Genomic DNA, 20,926 nt, shown 5'->3' on the forward strand with positions numbered 1-20,926 from the left:
TATCTAAAGAGTAGAAGATATACTATGCTTAGAAGTCTTTGATATATTTTGAATGTAGTACTATATAAATATACAAAATATTTATATTATTTATTGTATTTATTTTATTTATATTGTAAGAACAATACGGCACTGTTTTAATCACTAAAGATTTTAGCTTCAATATGAAGATAACCTTTATTAAACAACATCATCTGCAAGCTTTAATAAAGTTTACTAGATACTTACAATACAATACAGTCTACAAATTCTTTCACTTTTGGTAGCGTGTATCAAAAGCATATTCTTTGCCATTTTACCAATCATATTAACTCATCTTTTCCTTGCTTCACAGTGGCGATGGCAGCGTACAGCAGACAGAGGTTAGCCGCCCCACTCAGAATCCCATTTGGAATGCGACATTGACGTTCGCGCATGTGAAGGCCGACAGCCTGATGGATCGCTACATTGACATCCAGCTGTGGGATCTGGTGCCGCACACCGAGTCCATATTCCTGGGGGAGTGCAACATTGAGCTGCAGCAGGCGTTCCTCGACGACCAGGCCATCTGGTGCCGTCTGGAGGATCCCAAGGGGCTGCGCGGCATCAGCATCAGCAAGTCGCCCAGTGTGTCGCCACGTGGCTCCATTGCAGCCGGCGCTGGTGCGCCATGTGGCGATGTCACACGGCTGCTGCGACGCGACTACAATATGCAGCGTTCGATTTCGGATGAGGTGGATTCGATTGGCGATGGGGCGTCGTTGCTGCATCCGGATCATGCATGGATTGCGGGATCGCGACGAGGCTCATCGCAGTCGGAAACGATGGAGGTGGAGGTGTATCAGCTGGGTAAGGACTTCTCGCGCTCATTGCCTGGTTCGCGTCGCTCGAGCTTCCAGGATGCCGAGAAGAATCGACTCGAGGAGGATGCGATGGCCACGCCGCCCACCTCGTATTTGGTGGGACGCCGTCGCTCCTCGGTGGCGCGACGCGATCCGGATGAGATCTTGAAGTCCTTAAAAGCTGTGCGCGGCGAACTAGGACGCACCATGAGCCTCGGCACCGAGCAGCACAAACGCATGGGTTCCCGACGTGAGTATACTATTATATTGAGAATACATTTCACATATGATTTACCAAATATATATGCCACATATTTATGCTAGAAGGGGTATTGATGTCCTTGTGCAAGTATGACCACACGAACTTGCTCTCTTTTGCTGTCACTATCGCTCTCTCTCTATCTATCTCTCCTTTAAACCTCCTGCCTTGCTGTGTGTCTGGCTCACCTAATTACAAAACTATTGCAACTCTCAACTTATATTATGAACTATATACACTTAAATCCCTAATATCTATATATTGCCTTGGCCTATCTATTTACAACTGCCTATCTAATTTCTTTGCTCTCCCATCTCTCTCACAACTATTAGCCACAATATCGGTGTCGCATTATCAAAGCTTTGACACACCCTACACAAACTGGACAAACACCACTTATAAATGAAATGCCAACTAAAAAACTTTAAACAATAAAACTTAATTAACTAACCAATCGAACTAAAACAAAAAATATGAATCAACATGATAAATGCACCTCAAAACAACACTAAAAATTTGAACAGCCAAAGGCTTTACTTACTAAATCGTATATAATATTTAACACTTATTTGCACGGCTGTATAAATCGCATTAAATTATTTGCGAGTAGCCACAAGAAATATACTATATATTATTCTACTATATATATCACAAGAAACTTCCTTCTCTGTAAATTATACAAAGCAAAACCACACTGCAAATTGAGCTTGGCAGCATCAATGTTAATGTAATATACACAGAATTGCAAAAATATTTTAAAACAAATACCACAACAACAACAACTACAACCAAAACTACAACTACAGCAACAACAGTAACTACAGTAACTATAACAAAGTACAAAAAGCAAAGCAAAAAGTATTTAAGAACACACAAAATATAACCAACTCTCTCACCCACCACTGGTAAGAATGCAAAATGTACTTTTGTTTGCGTTTTGAGTTGAAGTTACGAGTTTCGAGTTATGCTTTGTTATATGTATGTTGTTATGCTGTTTCTCAGAGGTAGCGCTTGCTAGTTGCATGCCATTTAATTAACACACACACACACACACGTACACTCACACTCCTTTTCATACACAATTTACTTATGCACGCTGTCTGCGCTAAAGAAAATTTCCTTAGCCACTTCAATTATCACACAGACGCATTGCTCTCTCTCCCACTCTATCTCTTTCTTCTTTATTGCCATCTTATTAAGCCACATACACACTCACACACCATTGGTAATCCTGTGTCGTGGCGTGCCAAAAAAAAAGTATAAAATAAAATGTGAAAGGCGCAAAAGTCAAGTCCCAGGACACAAGAAAACTTTTGATGCCATCATTTGGCTGGGCTTATTTCAGCTTATTGCTGCTATTTGCACAAAGCAACAAAAGCAGCCCCAAAACAAATTTTATTTAAAATGCAAAGCCACACCTACACACACACATACATACACAGACACAGACACAGACACATGCGTGAACTGCCACGCCTTATTACCTGTTGGCTCTGACAACTGCTTGACGCCTGCCATAAACCCTTCAACTTCGGCGTCGTCACTGGAGGAATAGCTCAACCTTGAAATTAACTTTTAAAATATGAAACGGCGCATAAAAAATGAGCCAAAAAAATGAAGACGAAAAGATAACAGAAGAACAATCGAAACGATAACGACAATGACAACTGGGCAATGGCAAAGCAATGATGAATGCTTGATGTGCCTCCAACAAGCTGTTAAATATAGTATGAAAATAAAAAAAAAGCCACCTTGATGAGTCCTACTACTACTGTAATTTATTTATCCACGACTTTTATTGCGACTCCAACTTCGTTTTCCTTTGCCAACAATTGCTTTTACTACCATGTCGTTTTCTTTTACTTTCCGGTTCATGTTTCTACCTTTGCCAAAGTAACAAACTCGCATTAAAGCTGACAACAACAGCAATTTTGGCGACTTGCTTGTGAACTATTTTTTTGTTTTATCATTATCTATTAGGGTCTGTAATTAAACATTCTGACTACAATTAAGTGCACAAAATTGCTTCTCTTTCTTCTGGCAACTTGACTGCACTTTATATGAATATTTGTTTTTCCAGTTTTACTTTCATTCTACGATCTGTCATTGTTTATATTTCTGTTTATTAACTAAACTTTTCTTTTAATTTTCATTCTATAAAGTATCTTTGCTTATTTCTATTTCTGTTTTTTAATTCCCATTTTTTGTACTGTACTGTAGACTTTTTTTTCAATTATCTTAGCTATTCTTTTGTGAACAACTTTTTTTTTATCCTTATCTCCCTGCATTTATACATTCTAAAATAAGTCTGAGAAACTCTTATTTAAGCTTCGTATTTTTCTGGCAATTCAACTGAATTCTGTTCTATGAATTCTATGAATATTTCATTCCCATTTTCTACTCTTAACGCCATTTGTAAGTGAACTCCTCTTTCGACCATCATTCTATATAGTATCTGCTATTATTCTTTTTCTGTTCATACTGCACTTTCAATTTCTATTATATAATTCCTCTACTATATACTTTTATTTCTATCAGCACTCTCGCTTCCTATCCTCAAGCTCGATTGAATCCCTCACTTTAACTTATTTTCTTCGAGTTACTCAAATGCACTACATTGGCTTTGACCAGTTCCACTTCATTTCAACACGAATTCCCCCTCTCACAATGTATGTATCTGTGTGTATATCCAATAATCGAGTCTACTTATTATAGCGCTAGTTGAGCAAGTTTTTGCTGACTTTGCTCTCAATATGTTTGGCCACTGCGTCGCTTTTGTCGTATTAAGCCGCTTTTCGCCTTGCCTCAATTTTATTTGGTTCTCTCCTGCTGATGCTGCTTTAACATTTAACGCACATTCACATCCGGCTAACACACACACACACACACCCGCAGAGAGCTTTTGCCAAGTTTATTTGACATTTATTTTATTTTTGGCTGATGGGCCTTGAGAAAAATATTTGAACTTTTGCCATAATCCTTTTTGCCACAAACAACAACAACAATATTTTGTTTGTGTGTGTGTGCGCGCTCAATTGATTGAATGATTGATTGACTGATTGTGCCAGCTGATAATACAGCCAGCCGCCGCCTACCCTTCATCATCGTCGTCGCTGTTTGGCAAAAGTTTTAATGAAGCATGCCTGTCAAATAATTACGCATATCACGTATACGACGCAGAGTACCCGAAAAATACTTTACTTTTATTATTTATGGAATTTTCTGACATGACAGCAGCTCTTTATTAAACGGGTAGCAAATATGATAAAGTAGCGGCCGCTTGCAATGAGTTGGCATAAGCATTGAGCATAAATATATTATGTATACGACCCATGTCCAACCCAACAAATTTAAAAATTTATAAAAAAAAAATGGAAATACACCGCACAGAAGTCACACAACGAATAATAATAATGCATTAGACTGATGCCAACAATGATTGTACGTGCAAATTATCAAATTAAAATGTTTTCAATATGACGCCAATTCACCTCAAATGTGAGGCGCAGAGAACGCTAATGGAGTGCAGGTGTCAACCAAGTGATGACACATAACATCAGGCAGCTCATGAAAACGCAACTACAAAAAGAAAAGACCCTCAGTATAATGTCTTAGTCGTAGCCATAGATGACTGGCTGGAAGTAAGGACTACTCTCAAAAGGTCAACTCTTCAATGGACAAATAATGAACCATGATAACAAGCTACAAGCCATAGCGTCTTTTACTAATAAACAACAGTTCATTTAAAGCTAATAAAGTTTGAGTATAGCGAAGAATACGGAGAACGGCTGTAAAATGTAGCACTCTTAGAATATAGTTAGAATCTGTGCTCTTTGCATTAAAAGTTGACTGTGCAACGTTAGTTACACGTCCATAGATTACATCTGCAATTGCGTTGACGAAAAAGATCAAGTGTCACAGACAAACATCTAAATGCCATTGAGTTCCTTTCAGCTTTGTTCTATCCAATGAAGGGCAACCAATTGTTTACCTTCGCTGCCTCCATATGCGTCGAATAACAGAAGTAACTTATCAATTAAACAAATAAAACAAAAAAAGGTTTATAAAATATAAGGAATTCAAATATACTTTATTTAATTTAAATATGAGATTTTACACATTTTCTGACTAACATGTTGCGACGCTTAATTGATTGATTAAGGTCAACAACAACCGTATTTTGCAATCAATTTATTGATTGATTGATATTCATAGAAAAAACAGCTCAGATTTTGGAGGCGTATTAAGCCGGTAAAAATAATATCATTATAACAACCGCTGCAATAAAGAACACCAATAAAAAATAGTAAGTATACGTACTGTATAAAACTTACCAACAGTCACTAAAACAAATAAGTTAAATGTTATCAGGCACCAAGTATGTGCAAAATGCCCAAAGATGCAGTTCGCAATAATGACGGCAAATCGCGCGAACATAAAGACCAAAGAAATTGCTTTACCTCTGCGAAAAAGGAAGCTGTATAAATTAGTTGTAGTCGTAAAATGATGTTCCATATGGAACCTAAAATCTCACCTCAGATGGGTGGGCACAATATCAGCAGTCACCGAGGCAACTAGTGAGATGCAAGTGGTGCACATCGCTATAAAGATCAACAAGGCGGCGAGCAGCACTTTGTTGTGCTTGATAAAATTAAGACTGAAGCCAGCTAAAGCTGCAATAATTGTGTTTATGCACATCACGCTGCGACGTCTGATAAGTCGAAGCATAATGCTGATGAATACGCAGCCGCATATCGATGCCGCGCCCAACATCATATTCTCGAGGTAGCTGACGGGTCGATCAGAGCAAACATTGCCTTCGGTTAGATGTGCTGTATCCTCCAAGTGATCACACATGATGCGCTCCTCCTCAGTCAATTGATTGTTGATTTTCAGAAACCACAAATTCAATCCGTTGCCACTGTTAAAGACATAAATTGTGTTAGTACTTGCAACAGTAATTCAATCTCAACTCACACAAAGAAAACTCCGCACATAATGAGGATAATGAGTATGACGGGCTTTCGATACGATTCCCCAAAAAGTGGCTTTGTGTCATTCCACATGCGTGCGAAAAATTTTCGGTGTGAAATAATGCTCGCACGTATATGTGGCTGTGTGACGCCTGTCACATCCAGTTCACTGAGGCTTTTGCCGCGATTCCGCTTGCACAGAAGATCAAGCGCTTCATAGGCGCGTTCACCATCGCCAACGGAGAGCAAGAACTTCACCGATTCTGGCAGAAAGTATATGATAATAAGGCCAATGAGGCCAGGCACATAATTTAAAAACATACAAAGCCGCCATCTACGCACATGAAAAGTATCCCAACTCCAGAGTACGCTGTCCAGCGGTTCATTGAGATGATTAATGACTGCAACACACTTCGATTATAAAGTGAAAATATTTATATTTATAAAGCACTCACATGGCACCACAATGCCGGCCAAACAAATGGGATAGGACGCAAAATTGGCGATTATGGGACGCAGCGAGATCTTGGTGAACTCCACGAGGTACGTAAAGCTGTTGGTCATCACAGCACCCACGCTGCAAATAGTATGAAAATCTAGTTAATTGCTCGACTTAGAAGCACACACATACCAACAATAGACCGGTGGCGAAACGAAAGAATAGGAATGCGTAAAACCAGGGCATGAGCAGGCTTATGAACGATGAAATCAACCCCAGCGACATGGCAAATAAGAGCGAGGCACGACGTCCAATGATATCCGACTTGTAGCCAGCATAATGACCGGAGACAATCATGCCCACGAATCCAGCACTTGTCAGCATAAAGAGCTGAGTGTCGTTCAATTTAAACTCACAAGCAACCACAATCGTTGGCACACCCATAATTTCGCTGACCACATAGACCGAATGGAACGAATGGGCGATCAACATTAAGAATTGCATCCAGCGGAAGCCTAAGACAAAGATATTCGAGACAATAGAATGAAGAGAACCGACACTTACCAATCAGATCGAGCACAGTATCCACATCGGCAATCATTATATGGCATTATATTTAAATCAACTAATACAATATAATTTGAAAAACATTTTCCAATATATAAAATAAGAAAGTATTTATTGACACACAATGCAAATCATACAAAAAATGGAAGTAAGCTATTTGTTTGACAGCCGAACGATGTCCCTTTCCGAGGGTAAACGCGTGATGAGCACGCAGCAGACTGTGAAACGCAGTTGTTAATTTATGCAATATTAAGTATACGCACCTACTTAGCAAGGCAAGTACAAAAGAATTGAATGTGACAAAGCAGTTCCATTTCAGTGTGTAGCCCACGAATAAACTGGCAGTGAGTACGCCAATGCGACCAAACATCATCGCCAGAGCCACAGCCTTGCTTCTGCAATCAAAATAACTGCTAATTATCTAATTAACTATTTAATTGTGAGCTCACCTCATGTGCGTGGGTATCACATCGATTAGCACGGTTATCGTTAATCTCAGGCTGCACAATGGCGGCACTGAGAGAAAGATAAACAATGAAAGTAGCACGACTGGCGTGATGATGAAATTAAGCAGAAATCCTGCCAGAACAGCGATTATTGTGAAGAGCAGCAGTATGACTTTACGCCTAAGGCAAAGTAAGAGCAAAGTGACCAATATGCTCATGCCCAGACAGCTGCAGCCGTTGAAGATGCTTCCAAGCAGCAAGGTTGTTGAGATAGTGCACTAACAAATTGACCAACATAAAAGAGAATTCACTCAAAAACAATTTGCAAACCTTTGATTCGCTCAAAGTGCTGTTTGCAGCTTCTTCCGCTGCCTCAGCTACTTCCACTAGATCGCACAGTATTAATTCTTCTTCTACAATGTGTTCCATATTGACTATGCGCGGCACCCAAACAGTCAGACCAAAGCCGCTGTAGAAGGCGACAATGAATGAAATAAACCAGGAGAAAAGCTACAGTCGAGTGTGCTCGACTGTAATATACCCGCTACCCACTTTTAATAAAAGCAAAAACATACCAAATTAATATACCAAAAATAGGCAGTTGGAGTATCTACATTCAAAATATGGTATATTTTGCATACAAAATATACCAGCAACCGTTTTTAGCCATACAAAATTATTTGCTATATAAGGACATATCAATATTGTTTCTGCTGTTGCATAATTAAGAATATGGATAGCAGGTACAAAAACTAAAAATATACTTAATACCTACGTGGCGAAAAATATATATAAAATGACGAGTATAAGCAGCATGTAATTTAGATAGATACCCTGGAACAGTGGCACAGTTTCATACCACATGCGAGCCAGCAAGCTATTGAAAAAGGAATTAAAATGCAATAAAAAATTAATCTAATTACTTACAATTTATGCTGTGGGGCTGCTTCGCTACGCAGGCGTGGCTGGGACACACTTTCAAATCCTAAACTCTTGAGCGTCACTTCTTTGCCCTTGTTGTAGCGACAGCACATTTCTAACACCTCAAGAGCCTTTGCCGGCTGATTGATGGACAGCAGATACTTGGGACTCTCGGGCATTATTAAGAAGGCAATCCAAGAAAGCACGCCAGGCAGCAGATTGATCAATATTAATACACGCCAACTGGTAAAGTTGTAACCTTCCCAAATTTTGGCTTCAAACTTTAGCGGAAACAGCCACATGGCCATCACTGCAAGGCACAAAGGGTAAAACAGCACTTTTGGAAGTGGAAACTCTTCCCTTACGTGGCATATAGATCATGCTGACACCAACCGAATAGCTGATAAAGTTCACCACGGTGGGACGCAGCGCAACTTTAGTAAACTCGCTCATGTAGGTGACCAACGCCATGCCGGGACCTGTGAGACTAAATGGGAAATATTTTAAATAGATTAACACAGGCTGAACTCTGCACTACTCACAAGCAGCCCACAATGAAACGCATCACAAGGAACGACCAAAAGTCTGGCATTAACGATGAAATGAACGAGGCGATCATTGACAGTGCCGACGAGATAACCAACAGCTTACGCCTGCCAATCTCATCCGATTTGTAGCCCATGTAATGGCTGGAACACACCTGGGCGACAAACACCGCACTTATCAGCCACGCCATCCGATGGTCATCGATAGCAAAATCACAGCTGGCGGCCACCGAGACGAGTCCCAGTCCAAACTGTTCGTTCGCCACGTACATTTGCTGAGTGGCGCAGCTGAAAAAGATGATGAGCTGCATCCGGCCAAAGCCTGTTGAAGAGTCAGCAAGCCATCAAGCTCATTGTGTTCAACAACTTAATCCTTACCAAGTGCATTGAGCACGTCATCAATATTCGCTTCAGGCATCGATTGCGGTGTCTGTGTTTAGCTGCCTCCTCTGGGGTATTTCATTTGTATTACCAAATACATAAAAATAAATAGAAATAAATATAAATAGTGTTTGTGAAGTGTAATGGAAAGTAAACGTAACACATTTAAACAAATTTAAACTTCTGCTAATTTATTGATTTATCACTGATGATGATAGTTAGTATTCAAATTTTACATAGAACTGCATTCAGCAATGTTAAAACCTTTTGAAATAAATAAGTTATTGATATATTATTGTTATAGTAAATAAACAATAATTCGACATACTTTAAATCCTACCTGAGAAATTAAATCATACCTCAATTAATGAAGAAGAACATTTTTTTTAATGGTACTTCATTTAAGACTTCTCTCTGAAAATAAACAAATTCTTGATTTTTCGTAAAAGTAAACAAGCAATCAGTTAATATCTTTTAAATCATAGTGTAGAAATTTGTGTCAACAATAAACAAAGAATCAGTTTAAATAAATGCATTTAACATATCATTTGTCATTGTCAGAGGTAAATTTATTAAACTATGTATATTTGTCTGTAAAACCTTTGCTACCTCTAATATCATTCAGCATTCAAAACTTTCATTATGGAAATCAACAAACTAAAGTTTATTTTTGTAATAATAAACAAGCAACTCGACTATCTTTAAAGTATACTGTAGAAATTAATAGTCATAAAGAACAAGCACTTTATTATTATTGCTGAAACTTCAGTAAACATTTTAAAGTTTTAGGCTGTCTTTGTCATAAAATTTATAGAGACATATGTTCTAATGAAATGGATTTATTGTTGATACCAACAAAACAGCACACACTGATATGTTATCCAAAGTCATTCCAAAATTTACTTCATTTAAGATATTTATTTTCCGAAACATATTCTGTACATTATTGACTAAATTTCTAAGCGCCATTATCGATACTTAATATTCCATCATTTACTTACACTTTTATTATAAATACTTTAAATTTTCCTCACTCTTAACTATTTTTGAAATCATATTCGTTTATTACGTATACGCATAGTATGTTATTCACCTGTTACTTTGCATGTTTGTTTTGTGCTACATTCGAGTGTTTCTCTTCCTCTACGACTTTAACTTGTAACTAGACTTACTCGTAGATCGTGTACTTGTAACTCTCTTCATATTTCGCGCAGTAAAAAATAAAACTTTGATACTTTGAGTTGAAGTTGAATTCAGTTGAGCGTCATTTGTCCTTATTGATGCTACAAATGGACAAACTTTGTCTGTGCTTTTCTGATCCCCTCTCTTTCTCTCTTTTGGCTCTGTCTTGCTCCCTTGTGTCTATCTCTGAATGCAGGTGCCAGTCGAGTGGGACTTCCGAGTGGCCCCAACAGTCGCAAGAGCTCCATACTGGATCTCTCGCAGCAACAGCAATTGCAACTGCAGCAGTTGCAGCTGCAGCAGCAATTGCAACAGCATCAATTGCCCCCAGGCATTGGCACAACGGACACCAGTCCCCCGTCCGATGATGAAGACAAACGCTTTCGTCCACGCTGGAAGGGCTCAGGCACACAGCTGCCCCCTCAGAGCGCCAAGCAGGCGTTGTCCCGACTCAAGCAAGCGGCCTCCGTCTCGAATGTGGCGCAAGAGAGGCAAAGTCAGCTGCTGGGCAGCAATCTGGGCGATGGCGGCCACACACAGCAGACGCTGCGCAAAGGCAGCATGGTTAACCTGCGTGGCCAGGACACTTTGACAGCCGGCCAGCTGCAGCAGCAGCAACGCAAGAGCAGCATGTTCCAGCTGGGCGACACACAACCGCAATCGCAGTCGCCACTGCTGCAGCGCAAAGGCAGCATGTATGTGGCATCGTCGACACACGACACGCCTCCTTTAGGTACGCCCACTCGCAAGGGGAGCGTCTATCAGCGACCCAGCGTCGACAGCAGCAGCAACGATAGCCCCCAGCGCAAGGGCAGCATTTATCAGCGCACAAGCACGGACAGCAACGAGAGTCCACAGCGGAAGCAGAGCGTGGTCAAGACTCTCAGCGGCAGCTATGTCAACGTCTCGGCCATTACGGGCAGCGAGTCGAGCTACGGCCTGAAGCTGGGTCCCTCCCAGATCCATCCGAAGGGCTATCGCCTGACCACCGCACGCTACGGGGAGCTCAAAATGGGCTTTGTCAAAATCAAAGGCAATGTCGAGGTGGAGGTAAGCTTTGCCATACTGTATACACTTAATTGAATAACTGTATTTTGTGTTGCATTAAAGGAAAGGTGTTTTATATCGCTGTCAATTAAAGAAACTAACAAACTGTAATTGAATATTATTTACTTCTCTTAGTTTTCATTCATGTCAACTTGTTGATTTTTTGGCGACAAGTTAATCATTTATTTATGAAGTTATTTTTCTGTAAACTTCATACAGTGTAGTATTTTAAATGTAGACAATTCATAAATTAAAATAAATATGACTATGTGAAGAATAAATCTTAAAATTTCTGTAGATATTTCAATTTCAAGGAACAAATTGTAATTGAATATTTCTTTACGTTATTTGATAACAGTCAAAGACAAATATAATTTGATTATTGGTTAGAAATTCATGTGGAAACATTCTTCATATGATTCATATGATTAAGTGAAACGAATAAGTTATTTGTTGGATATTGTTTCTTCACCCTTTAATTAAATTTGATGGAAGTCAAATTGCATTTCCATATTGAACATTTCGCTTGAAAAATGATTTATTTGCCATGGAGGCAGGCTGCCAAATTTAATTGATATACAGTTATGAAATGAAACTATAAATTATTGAAAATGCTGAGTTCATTATAGACTGCTGCAAATGAAATAATAAATATTTTACAGAATCCGCTACTATTAATTACTATATTTCGTTGATTGATTGTTGCAAATGTATTTAATCATTTAATTTCTTTGGCAGCTGATTTGTGCCCGCAACATAGTGAATGCGGACTGTGAGACGCCACCAGATACGTATGTGAAGTGCTACATCAAGGATGGGGATCGACTGCGTCACAAGAAGAAGACGCGCGTGGTGCGGCATGCGGCAGAGCCCTTCTACAAGCAGACCATCAAGTACCAGGTGAGCAAATGATGATGCAAATAGTGACAACAAGCACAAGGTTATTGCCAGTTGATGTTGCTGCCGTGTAATGCGATTAATTGAGGCACGCGGCCAATTTGCAGCACATGCCACTCACACACACACATACACGGAAGCAGCGGCAGCAACTGAGCAACAGCCTTTTGGTCAGTCAGCAGTCAGTGCAGTCACTCGTGTATTTATTTATATATGTTGCCAAGTAATTACCCGCTCACACACACTGTGAAATTAACGCAATTTGTATGCAAATAAACCAGCTCCCTCTCTTTTTCCCTCTTTCTCTTTTTCTCTTTTTCATTTCGCATCGTTTTTTTGCCCGATGGACCGCAGAGCTCTGATGTGTTTGGCCGGAATATTGTCATCATGGTGTGGCAGAGATGCGTGGGCTTTGAGCACAATCAGGGACTTGGTGGCACCGAGGTGAACCTGGACAAGGTGAACATTGGACAGCATATTAATGGATGGTATCCGCTTTTCCCCATGCACAGCTATGGCGGCTCCGATTCGGATAATTCTCCTTGACCGAACACGCAAATCCGATTCCGATTGCGAATGCGTCGTCCGACAACAAAAACAATAATTCAAATGAAATGCATAACACCAATATTAAATAATAATATTTATAACGAGATGCGAATACCACTTACAACTTAAAGCTCAATTTGTTAGTTCATAAGTTTTGTTTAGTCCTTCGCCCCCTTACATAGTTATATACATAGTTCAAAGAGCTTGACAGTTATAGAAGACAGTTTATAGAAGATGTGTGCGACCCGTGAGAGCTTTGTTCGAGTAAGTTAGATACAGTTAGGAAGTCAGAGAGAGCACAATAATAATGAAAAATTGAGAGTACCAGAAAGATAATATACAATATAAATATATATATTTTTGCTTGTTGTTGTCGTTGTTGTGTTTAACGCTTATCGTTGTCGTTGATGAAGTTGATGTTGATGTTGATGTGTTGTTGTTGTGTTTGTACCAGGAAAGAGAAAGTCGAAAGCGAGGCAACGAAATGACAGTTAAACAATTAAATAGTTCAAACTATATAGTACACTACCCGAAACAAAACATAAAGTATATTTACCGTTACGTATATCTGTTAGCCAAATGTTGCGCAAATTAACCCAAAACACTAAATAAACTTTATCAGGCAGCACAGAATAGAAACCCACAAAAGGTTTCACCAGCCCCCAGCTAAACTTTTCTGTCAGTGTACAAAAACGAATACCGAAATGGAATATGATGAAATGTATATCAAAAAACGAAACTTAATTAATATGACAATCTTCTTCAATGTATGCGTGTGTGTGCATGTATGTATGTGTGCATGTGTGTGTGTGTGAGTGCGACTAAAGTGTGATTAAGACGAATTTACTGTAGTCATTTTTTGGAAAGCGCAACACAACACTTAAAACTTTTAGCTTCCCTTTAGCCAACCACCCTGCCCCTAGACATATTTCAAAATTCTGATTCAGCTTCGAAATTTTGACTTTCAACAGGACAATCTCTTGTAATGGAAAACCCCCGAAAAACAAAGGTTGACATAAAAAAATAAGAAAATCACACGAAAACCAAAAAACAAGTTTCAACTCGGAGTTTCAAACTTGTGAATAAAACGAAAATATAAATGAATACAAAGTTTTCGAAAAACAAAAGAATCAAACAAAATTGCTAAAAATACTCACTTACTATACATATTTAAATTGTACTTGTGTCATACTTATTATAAACGCAAAACTAGAGTACTTTTTAAGACAAGAAATCTTTTTACTGCGAGCTCGCTTAACTGTTTCTACTACTACACTTTGCAACGACTTTTTATCGTTAGTTAGCGATGATGGACTTCAAGCCAACTATCAAAATTCTACTTCCCAGGTTAATCTTAGATGTTGCTTACTCTAAAAAAAAACAACCAAAAAAGACTAGTTAAGAACTAATTCATTAATTCATTATCATTGTTGTAACCTGCGAAACGCAACTGCTTCAAAAATGTTCGAGTATGTCTGTAATTGTCCAGGTAACCAGGGTAAACACAAAGAAACGAAAGAGACAAAAATAGAGAAAACGAAAGAAAGAGAGAAAGAGAGAATGAGAGGTGTCTAATACATTTGAGTTAAAGTACTATATGATAGCTAATTATCAATTATGTATTCTTCACGTTTTGGCTGTTCACTTTTTAGCCGACAAATCCTTTTTCGATATTTGATATGAAACGAATCGAAACCGATAACGATAACGATAACTAAACAAAAATGGTTGTGCTATGAGAAGAAACTATTGTAATCATTGTTGAAACTCTATTTTCGGCTGTTAAAAGCAAAACCTAGATACTATCAACTATTGCTGTAACTGAAACTTAAGTCTATTTGATCTGTACACGATCGCTACCTTTATCTACTAGCTATTCTTATAAATCTATAATTACTATGAGATATTTATTATTGGGAGGGAGTTGTGAGTAATTCTAATTGCAAAAAACGAGTACTCTGAATACTGTAAAAATAACACCATATCAACGTGTAGCGTTGAAGACAAGGACTAGCATGGGTTAAGGGTTAAGGACAGTGCGCTTTAAAAGTGCCGATTGTGTGTGTGTGAGTCCGAGTGTGTGTGCGTGGGTATCGAAATGGATGTGGGTATGGGTGTGTTTGTGCGTGTGTAGCAAGGCTTACGAATATACGAGTTTGTAGTACGATAACTTAACTTTAACAATTTTGTTAAACATTAGCAAAACCTATACCTATATATATAGACAGATGTGAACAATATGAACATATATATATATACATACCATATACAAAATATTATTATATTTAAATGTAGCAAAACACTGAAAAACAACAACAAACAATGCAACACCCAAAACAATATGTATATCAAATTGAGTTTCAATAAACATACAATATTTATTTGGACTGAGGTGTTGGACTTTACTACAAATAACACATGGACAACCGATGGCGCCATGCAGTGAAGGGTATTTCTATCGACAGATGGCGCCACTTTAAAATTCCCAAAAGTGTGGCAAAGCAAACAGCTTTTATTGCTCCAACAAGCAGTGCCAAAAGCAGTGCGAAATGAAGCAGTTCAAGTAATTCACAATTAAGCCCGCCGAATTCAAACGACAAATATTTATTTTATTCAATTTTCATTTTATTTTCGTTATTCTTTATTACATATGTTGTCATGTTCATTTAAAATTGACCATTTTCACATATGACACCATTTGCCACTTAATTTCATTTCTACCATACCACACTATCTTCGTGTAAAACATTTTTTCAGTTCTCATCAAGTGTCTGGTCTGTTATCTCGGCATTAGTTACTATATAAATTATATAAATTTAAGAATTTTGGAATTACGCGTATTTTTGTGTATTCTTAGTTCAGTTTTCTTTCTTTTGCTTACGTACCACGAAAATGAAATGGATAAATTTAATTAAATTTTGATCAGTTTGACAATGTCGCCTCCGACGTATTTACAACCTGCTTAGACATATAGTTTGCTCCCAGACTGTAGACAGACATTTCGGTCATATCGGAGATTGTTACGAAAAAAAAAAGTTTAATTGAATGCAATGAAAAAGTAACTAAAAATCTTAATCACTCGCCTGGCCTGCTAGTGATTCGCTTTGCCGCAGACTTATTTCTTTTGATTTCGGTTATTAATATAAACGTATTTTTCTTTATATAGCTTTATGTGTACATATACATATATATACGAATTATATAATGCGTAAATTATAAATAAATGTATTGCAAAGTGGCGTTCAACACATAACAAAAGGTAGCGCCGCCCGGCTTTGCTTTGACTTAAGCCTTAAATGTTGTTAACTTAAATAACTTATGGTTCTCCTATAACGAAATTAATTTCGAATTTCATGAAATCGTTTTGTTTTCTCCATTTTCATTTCATTAAATACATATTAATGTGTATGTATGTATGTGTGTGTGGGGGTGTCAGTGTATGTGTGAAAATGTACAAGGCAAAAAGCAATACAAAAGTTATTAGGTATAAAATTATAATTAAGTTGTTTAAAGTAAAATGTACAATTGTTGCTATTTCATATATAACAAGCTAGCGCGTTATTTGCTTTTCAATTCGTCAATTTGCATATGCCACACATGCAACATTGTCATAACTTTTGCTGTACGATAGATAGATGAGGATCACTCGATCGATCCTCAATAATTGTTCGAAGTGTTTTTTCTTTCACTTTGTTTTTAGTTGAATTTTCTCATATTTAATTGTATTATTTATTTAGCAATGATTTTAAGAATGTGTGTGTGTGTGTGCTCTACAATCTAATAGCCACAGGATCTGTCGCTTTTCTTGGTCAGCTCGAAAAGTAGCAGGTGCTATTAAATATATACGTATATGTAATTGTTTTTTTGAGTATGCGAATGCGAAATGCGATTATAAAAAATAAATGTAGTAAGCATATTGTAAAGTGCATTTAGATTGATTTTCAGGTGCCTTCAGAATATGTTTACCAGCTTACTTTTTATGTGATGGATGTTGATTGAAAATATGTTTTAGGTTGTTATTTAAATTATACTTTTTACGTGTATATCTATATATATATATTGATGTATATATATGCTTGTATATATATGTATGTATATATATATATAAATAGTTAATACATGATTGTTTGTTTTACTTAAAGTTGATCTGATGTGAAGAGGGAAACGTTTGCGTTTTGCATTTGCTTACAATTAGGTGAGGTCTGCTCGTGGGGTGCATATACACATACTATATGCGCTATATATATATGTATATATAGATTTAGTTTTGGTATATATATAGTAAATATAGTATATGAACTACGTATAGTTGTAATGATATATCTATTTGTCTCCATCAATCATTGAATCAATGCCATTTAAAATCATAGTAAATAGTATACAACATTTGTATAGAAATCCAAAAACTTGTTTAACTTATCCTTAAGACAATGTACATGGTTGTGCGTGTGTGTGTGAGTATGTATGTATGTGTGTGAGTGTTTGATTTGAAGTGATTTCAATGTCTGTTTTATGGCTGTCCAAAGTTACGCAAAGTTATGACAAAAGTACACAAATGTATGGAACATATGCAAAAATGCTGTTTTGTTAACATTGAAAACTGCCTCCTGCTGTTCTTTCTCGTTCTGTGCTCCATCCTATCCCATATCATTATAGGAGTTTTATGCTTACGAAGCGTAGTCTAGGCAAAGAGTGTGCATTCGATGTAACTCGTGGGCACAAAGCCCTCGTCCCAGCCATTTGAGTTGTTCGCTCGTCGCACGCGCGTCCAGCCATCACCTTGATCGTTCTCAATCACCTGCAGCTCCTCGCCCTCATTCATGGGTATGCTGCCTTCGCTGGTAGCTAAAAAGTACAGAGTACAAAACTTAGATAAATACAGAAGTTTGCTTCATAATGAACAACTCACCTTCGAAGGGATACAGTGCACGACATGTGCCAAGCGGTTGCAGCAGCTCCACTTCCGTTTCATAGCACGTCTCCTCGCCCATGGCGTTCTCATTGGCGCTGCCCTGACCGGAGCCGGGCAGCGAAGTGTGCGAGGTGCCGAGGCCGCTTTCGGGACTTGCCGAACTGCTGGATTTCACCATGGAAAAGGCAAAATGAAACGAAATATTTGAAAGAAGTTGCAAAATCGCACATTATTACGTGTTCTATGTATGGTGTAAGCAAATAATATAAAAAACTATAATGAACATAAATATAATTTCACTACAAAATTATATAAATTAATTTGAAAATTTTGTTTTCTTTTCTTTGGCATATTGTGGACTTTTTTCTTTGGGCTTTTTCATTTTACTTAATTTTAATTTGGATTTACGCAGATGAGCAAAAGGAAAGTATGAAAAGAACCAACACCAAAAATCGAAAAATGCCATTAAATGTACAATGAGAAAATATGAGTGAGAGAAGATTATACAAAATGAGTAAAACGAGCCAAATCATAAGTGCAATACAATAGAAAATAATGTATGGTAAGTGTAGATGTGTTGTTGTGTGTGTTGAATGTGTGTGAGTGATTGTGTGTTTCTGTACGAGTGTGTAAGTGTGTGTTGATATATAAACATTGAACGTAGACTTATGAGTGTACCCGTTATTGTTATTATTATGCCCATTTTGTATTTGCGCCACATTATCCTCAGAATCTGACCTGCTTAAGCTGCCAGCATCATCGGGCTGATCATCGCCATCGTTATGATCATCAGCGCTGGCGCTGCCATTGGAATGTCTGCCAAGAAATGAAAAGCAGCAAGTTAATAATCTTCTCATAGCCAGCGAAACAAAGTGAAATACTTACCTCGAGGTTCTGTGTCCGTTTTGCAATTGATTGCGATTCGATTGCGGACTGTTGTTGGCCACCTGCAGCTGATTGGCCTTGTCCAAATAGCCCTGATACTTTTTCAAATCATTTTTCAGTTTTTCCAATTCATGCTCGGATTCGTTAAGTTGACCCTCAACGGTCATCGGATTGCCCAGCGATGAGTTCGCCTCATAGACAATCTTCATCTTCATGAGTCCATCCCGCGTATTCGTCTCCTGATCGACCTTGTGCTGCAGCTCCGCAATTTTCGCCTGCAGTTTTTTTCGCTGTTGATTCGGTGGCAGATCGCTATAGTCCTCCTTTTGTCCGTCCGCCGTGAGTGAGTTCTATGGATAGTCGAATGACACGGCATTAGTTTGGATAAATAGTTGAGATCGAGATCGAATAAGTTGTATGGGAACTATGTGCAATGAGTAACTATACAAGGCGGAACAACAAACACTTTAACAAACACACATTCACAGCAATAAGTTGTTGATAAACAAATAAGAACAAAAACTCAACCTAAACACAAAACAAATTATAAACAACAAGTAATAGGCCAAAAGAAAAAAACACATAGATTTAATGAAAAAGACATGCTTGCATTTTGCATATTAATTAAATTAATTATTATTATTTGTTCTGCGTTGTGTGAGTGTGGAGTGTGCTGCTTTGGCTTGTTGCTAACTAACTAAGTAATTGACTAAGTTATTTATTGAATTATCATTTTAGTTGAGTAGATTTGAATGTTGAGGAATGCTGGTGAGTGAGAGAGGTGACTCAATGAAGAGAGCGAGAGATAGAAGAAGATATGCTTGTATGTATGTTATATGCTAGTGTCGATTAGGTTTTAGCAGTTGTGATTAGTCAGAGCGATAGCTTATTATATTAGTAGTAGTAGTTATAGTAGTAGTAGATGTGTTAGGAGCAGAGAGTTAGTTAGTTGAGCTGGAGGAATATCATACATCATACCTTCATCGTGATACAGGCTTCAATTATCTGCCGTTGCTATTGGCAGCGAATTGAGTTCATTATTTGTATAGTATTATTCATTTAGTTATACAGAGTTACAGTTTTCAATATTTCATTGATAACGAACGGTAGGTAGTATCACATGTTGTTTTTCCGGATGTGTATAAGTGTATGTTGTGTGTGTGGTGTTTAATTTGATTCAAGATTGTAAGTAAAAGCAATTGTGTTAGAAATTTTGTGTGACAGCAACAAATATGCATAAAGAATTAAAGAATTAAACACAATGATTAATTGATATGTATGATTATTTTTGTTTTCTTTCAATTTGTGTGTTGAAAGGTGGCGAATTCTTCAATGAAAAGCGAGTGAAAAGCGATTAAACAAGCATATGGAGTGAAAAACTGAATTATGTAAATACAAGAGTTGAGTAGAGTAGAGATAGTAGAGTTTATGGAAACGATCTGTTATCGGTTTGTTTTTTTTTAGTTTACAATTGAGGAGAAGACATGAGAGGACACGATACGAGACGTTACGAGAGAGTTACGATATGCGAGGCGAGGCGAGGCGTTACGATATACGAGTTACGATACGATACGAAACGGAGCTGAGATGAGCCGAGCTTGACACTTGGTACTTACAGCAAAGTTGGAAACACAACGTCCGTTAGTTTCGTAACAGAAATAATAGACAAATGGCATAACGATTGATCGATAAATGATAAAACAGAAGAGAAAAATAGAAAGAGAAAGAGAGAGAGAATAGAGACGGCATGAGTAAAATGCCTATGACTTAAGAATTAACTTAAAACTAAAACACAAGAAGCATCCGAACACAAGAGGCGTATGTGCTGATTGATTGACTGACTGACTGACAGATCGATTTGCTGATTGATTGATTGACTGACTGATTGTTGAACTCAATATATGACAAACTCTCTCACACAAACAAACGAAACATATAGAGAGCGGATGTGAGAGAGAGAGAGCTAGTAGCTAAAAGTACCAGGCAATGACAGGATAAAAAAAAGTAAATTAAATAGATTTATAGAGAGACAACAGAGAAAGATAGAGATGGAGAGGAGGACCACATAAGGAAAGTTGAATAGTAGTAGAAGAACTTGCAGC

General features: G+C 37.8%; 4 protein-coding genes across 21 annotated transcripts in view; 1 reads left to right on the top strand and 3 right to left on the bottom strand.

Annotated features, from left to right (window-relative positions):
* Window positions 1–13,914, top strand: part of LOC133839808 (regulating synaptic membrane exocytosis protein 1) — a 63,690-nt gene extending 49,776 nt beyond the window's left edge. For 4 of the 5 annotated variants that reach the window (XM_062271388.1, XM_062271389.1, XM_062271391.1 and 1 more), the window contains 4 exons: window positions 335–1,071; window positions 10,731–11,584; window positions 12,320–12,481; window positions 12,833–13,914. In XM_062271388.1, the coding sequence (XP_062127372.1) occupies window positions 335–1,071; window positions 10,731–11,584; window positions 12,320–12,481; window positions 12,833–13,024 (1,945 nt within the window). In that variant the 3' untranslated portion in view covers window positions 13,025–13,914. Of the gene's footprint in view, window positions 1–334; window positions 1,072–1,412; window positions 1,986–10,730; window positions 11,585–12,319; window positions 12,482–12,832 lie in introns of those variants that run through there. The other variant, XR_009894140.1, reaches the window with a different exon arrangement.
* On the bottom strand, window positions 5,150–7,198 carry LOC133843005 (putative transporter svop-1). 4 transcript variants are annotated; one of them, XM_062276340.1, is made up of 7 exons: window positions 7,057–7,198; window positions 6,689–7,007; window positions 6,509–6,630; window positions 6,058–6,454; window positions 5,615–6,001; window positions 5,415–5,557; window positions 5,150–5,358 (listed from the first exon to the last, which is right to left on the bottom strand). In XM_062276340.1, the coding sequence occupies exons 1-7, from the start codon at window positions 7,091–7,093 to the stop codon at window positions 5,324–5,326; spliced, it is 1,440 nt and encodes a 479-aa protein (XP_062132324.1). In that variant the 5' UTR covers window positions 7,094–7,198; the 3' UTR covers window positions 5,150–5,323. The 4 variants fall into 4 exon arrangements, with proteins under 4 accessions (XP_062132324.1, XP_062132327.1, XP_062132325.1 ...); XM_062276341.1 differs by having other exon boundaries at window positions 5,151–5,358; window positions 5,415–5,542; XM_062276343.1 differs by lacking the exon at window positions 7,057–7,198 and having other exon boundaries at window positions 6,685–6,819.
* LOC133843004 (synaptic vesicle glycoprotein 2C-like) lies at window positions 7,153–9,511 on the bottom strand. Of its 2 annotated transcripts, none has more exons than XM_062276338.1 (9): window positions 9,350–9,511; window positions 8,969–9,293; window positions 8,792–8,913; window positions 8,433–8,736; window positions 8,281–8,382; window positions 7,836–7,974; window positions 7,509–7,783; window positions 7,327–7,454; window positions 7,153–7,277 (listed from the first exon to the last, which is right to left on the bottom strand). In XM_062276338.1, exons 1-9 carry the CDS (start codon window positions 9,387–9,389, stop codon window positions 7,213–7,215), a joined length of 1,500 nt encoding a protein of 499 aa, XP_062132322.1. In that variant the 5' UTR covers window positions 9,390–9,511; the 3' UTR covers window positions 7,153–7,212. The 2 variants fall into 2 exon arrangements, with proteins under 2 accessions (XP_062132322.1, XP_062132323.1); XM_062276339.1 differs by having other exon boundaries at window positions 8,969–9,276; window positions 9,350–9,491.
* Window positions 13,915–16,883: 2,969 nt separating the features above from the next.
* The window catches only part of LOC133839809 (formin-binding protein 1-like), a 39,699-nt gene continuing 35,656 nt past the window's right edge, over window positions 16,884–20,926 (bottom strand). The window contains exons 7-11 of one of the 10 annotated variants that reach the window (XM_062271394.1): window positions 19,803–19,838; window positions 18,825–19,174; window positions 18,618–18,755; window positions 17,937–18,100; window positions 16,884–17,872 (exon numbers count right to left, since the gene is read on the bottom strand). In XM_062271394.1, the coding sequence (XP_062127378.1) occupies window positions 17,709–17,872; window positions 17,937–18,100; window positions 18,618–18,755; window positions 18,825–19,174; window positions 19,803–19,838 (852 nt within the window). In that variant the 3' untranslated portion in view covers window positions 16,884–17,708. Of the gene's footprint in view, window positions 17,873–17,936; window positions 18,104–18,617; window positions 18,756–18,824; window positions 19,175–19,802; window positions 19,839–20,926 lie in introns of all 10 variants that reach the window. The other 9 variants (XM_062271397.1, XM_062271393.1, XM_062271398.1 and 6 more) reach the window with 9 other exon arrangements.

The sequence above is a fragment of the Drosophila sulfurigaster genome, chromosome 3, assembly GCF_023558435.1.
Source record: "Drosophila sulfurigaster albostrigata strain 15112-1811.04 chromosome 3, ASM2355843v2, whole genome shotgun sequence".
Taxonomy (NCBI): domain Eukaryota; kingdom Metazoa; phylum Arthropoda; class Insecta; order Diptera; family Drosophilidae; genus Drosophila; species Drosophila sulfurigaster.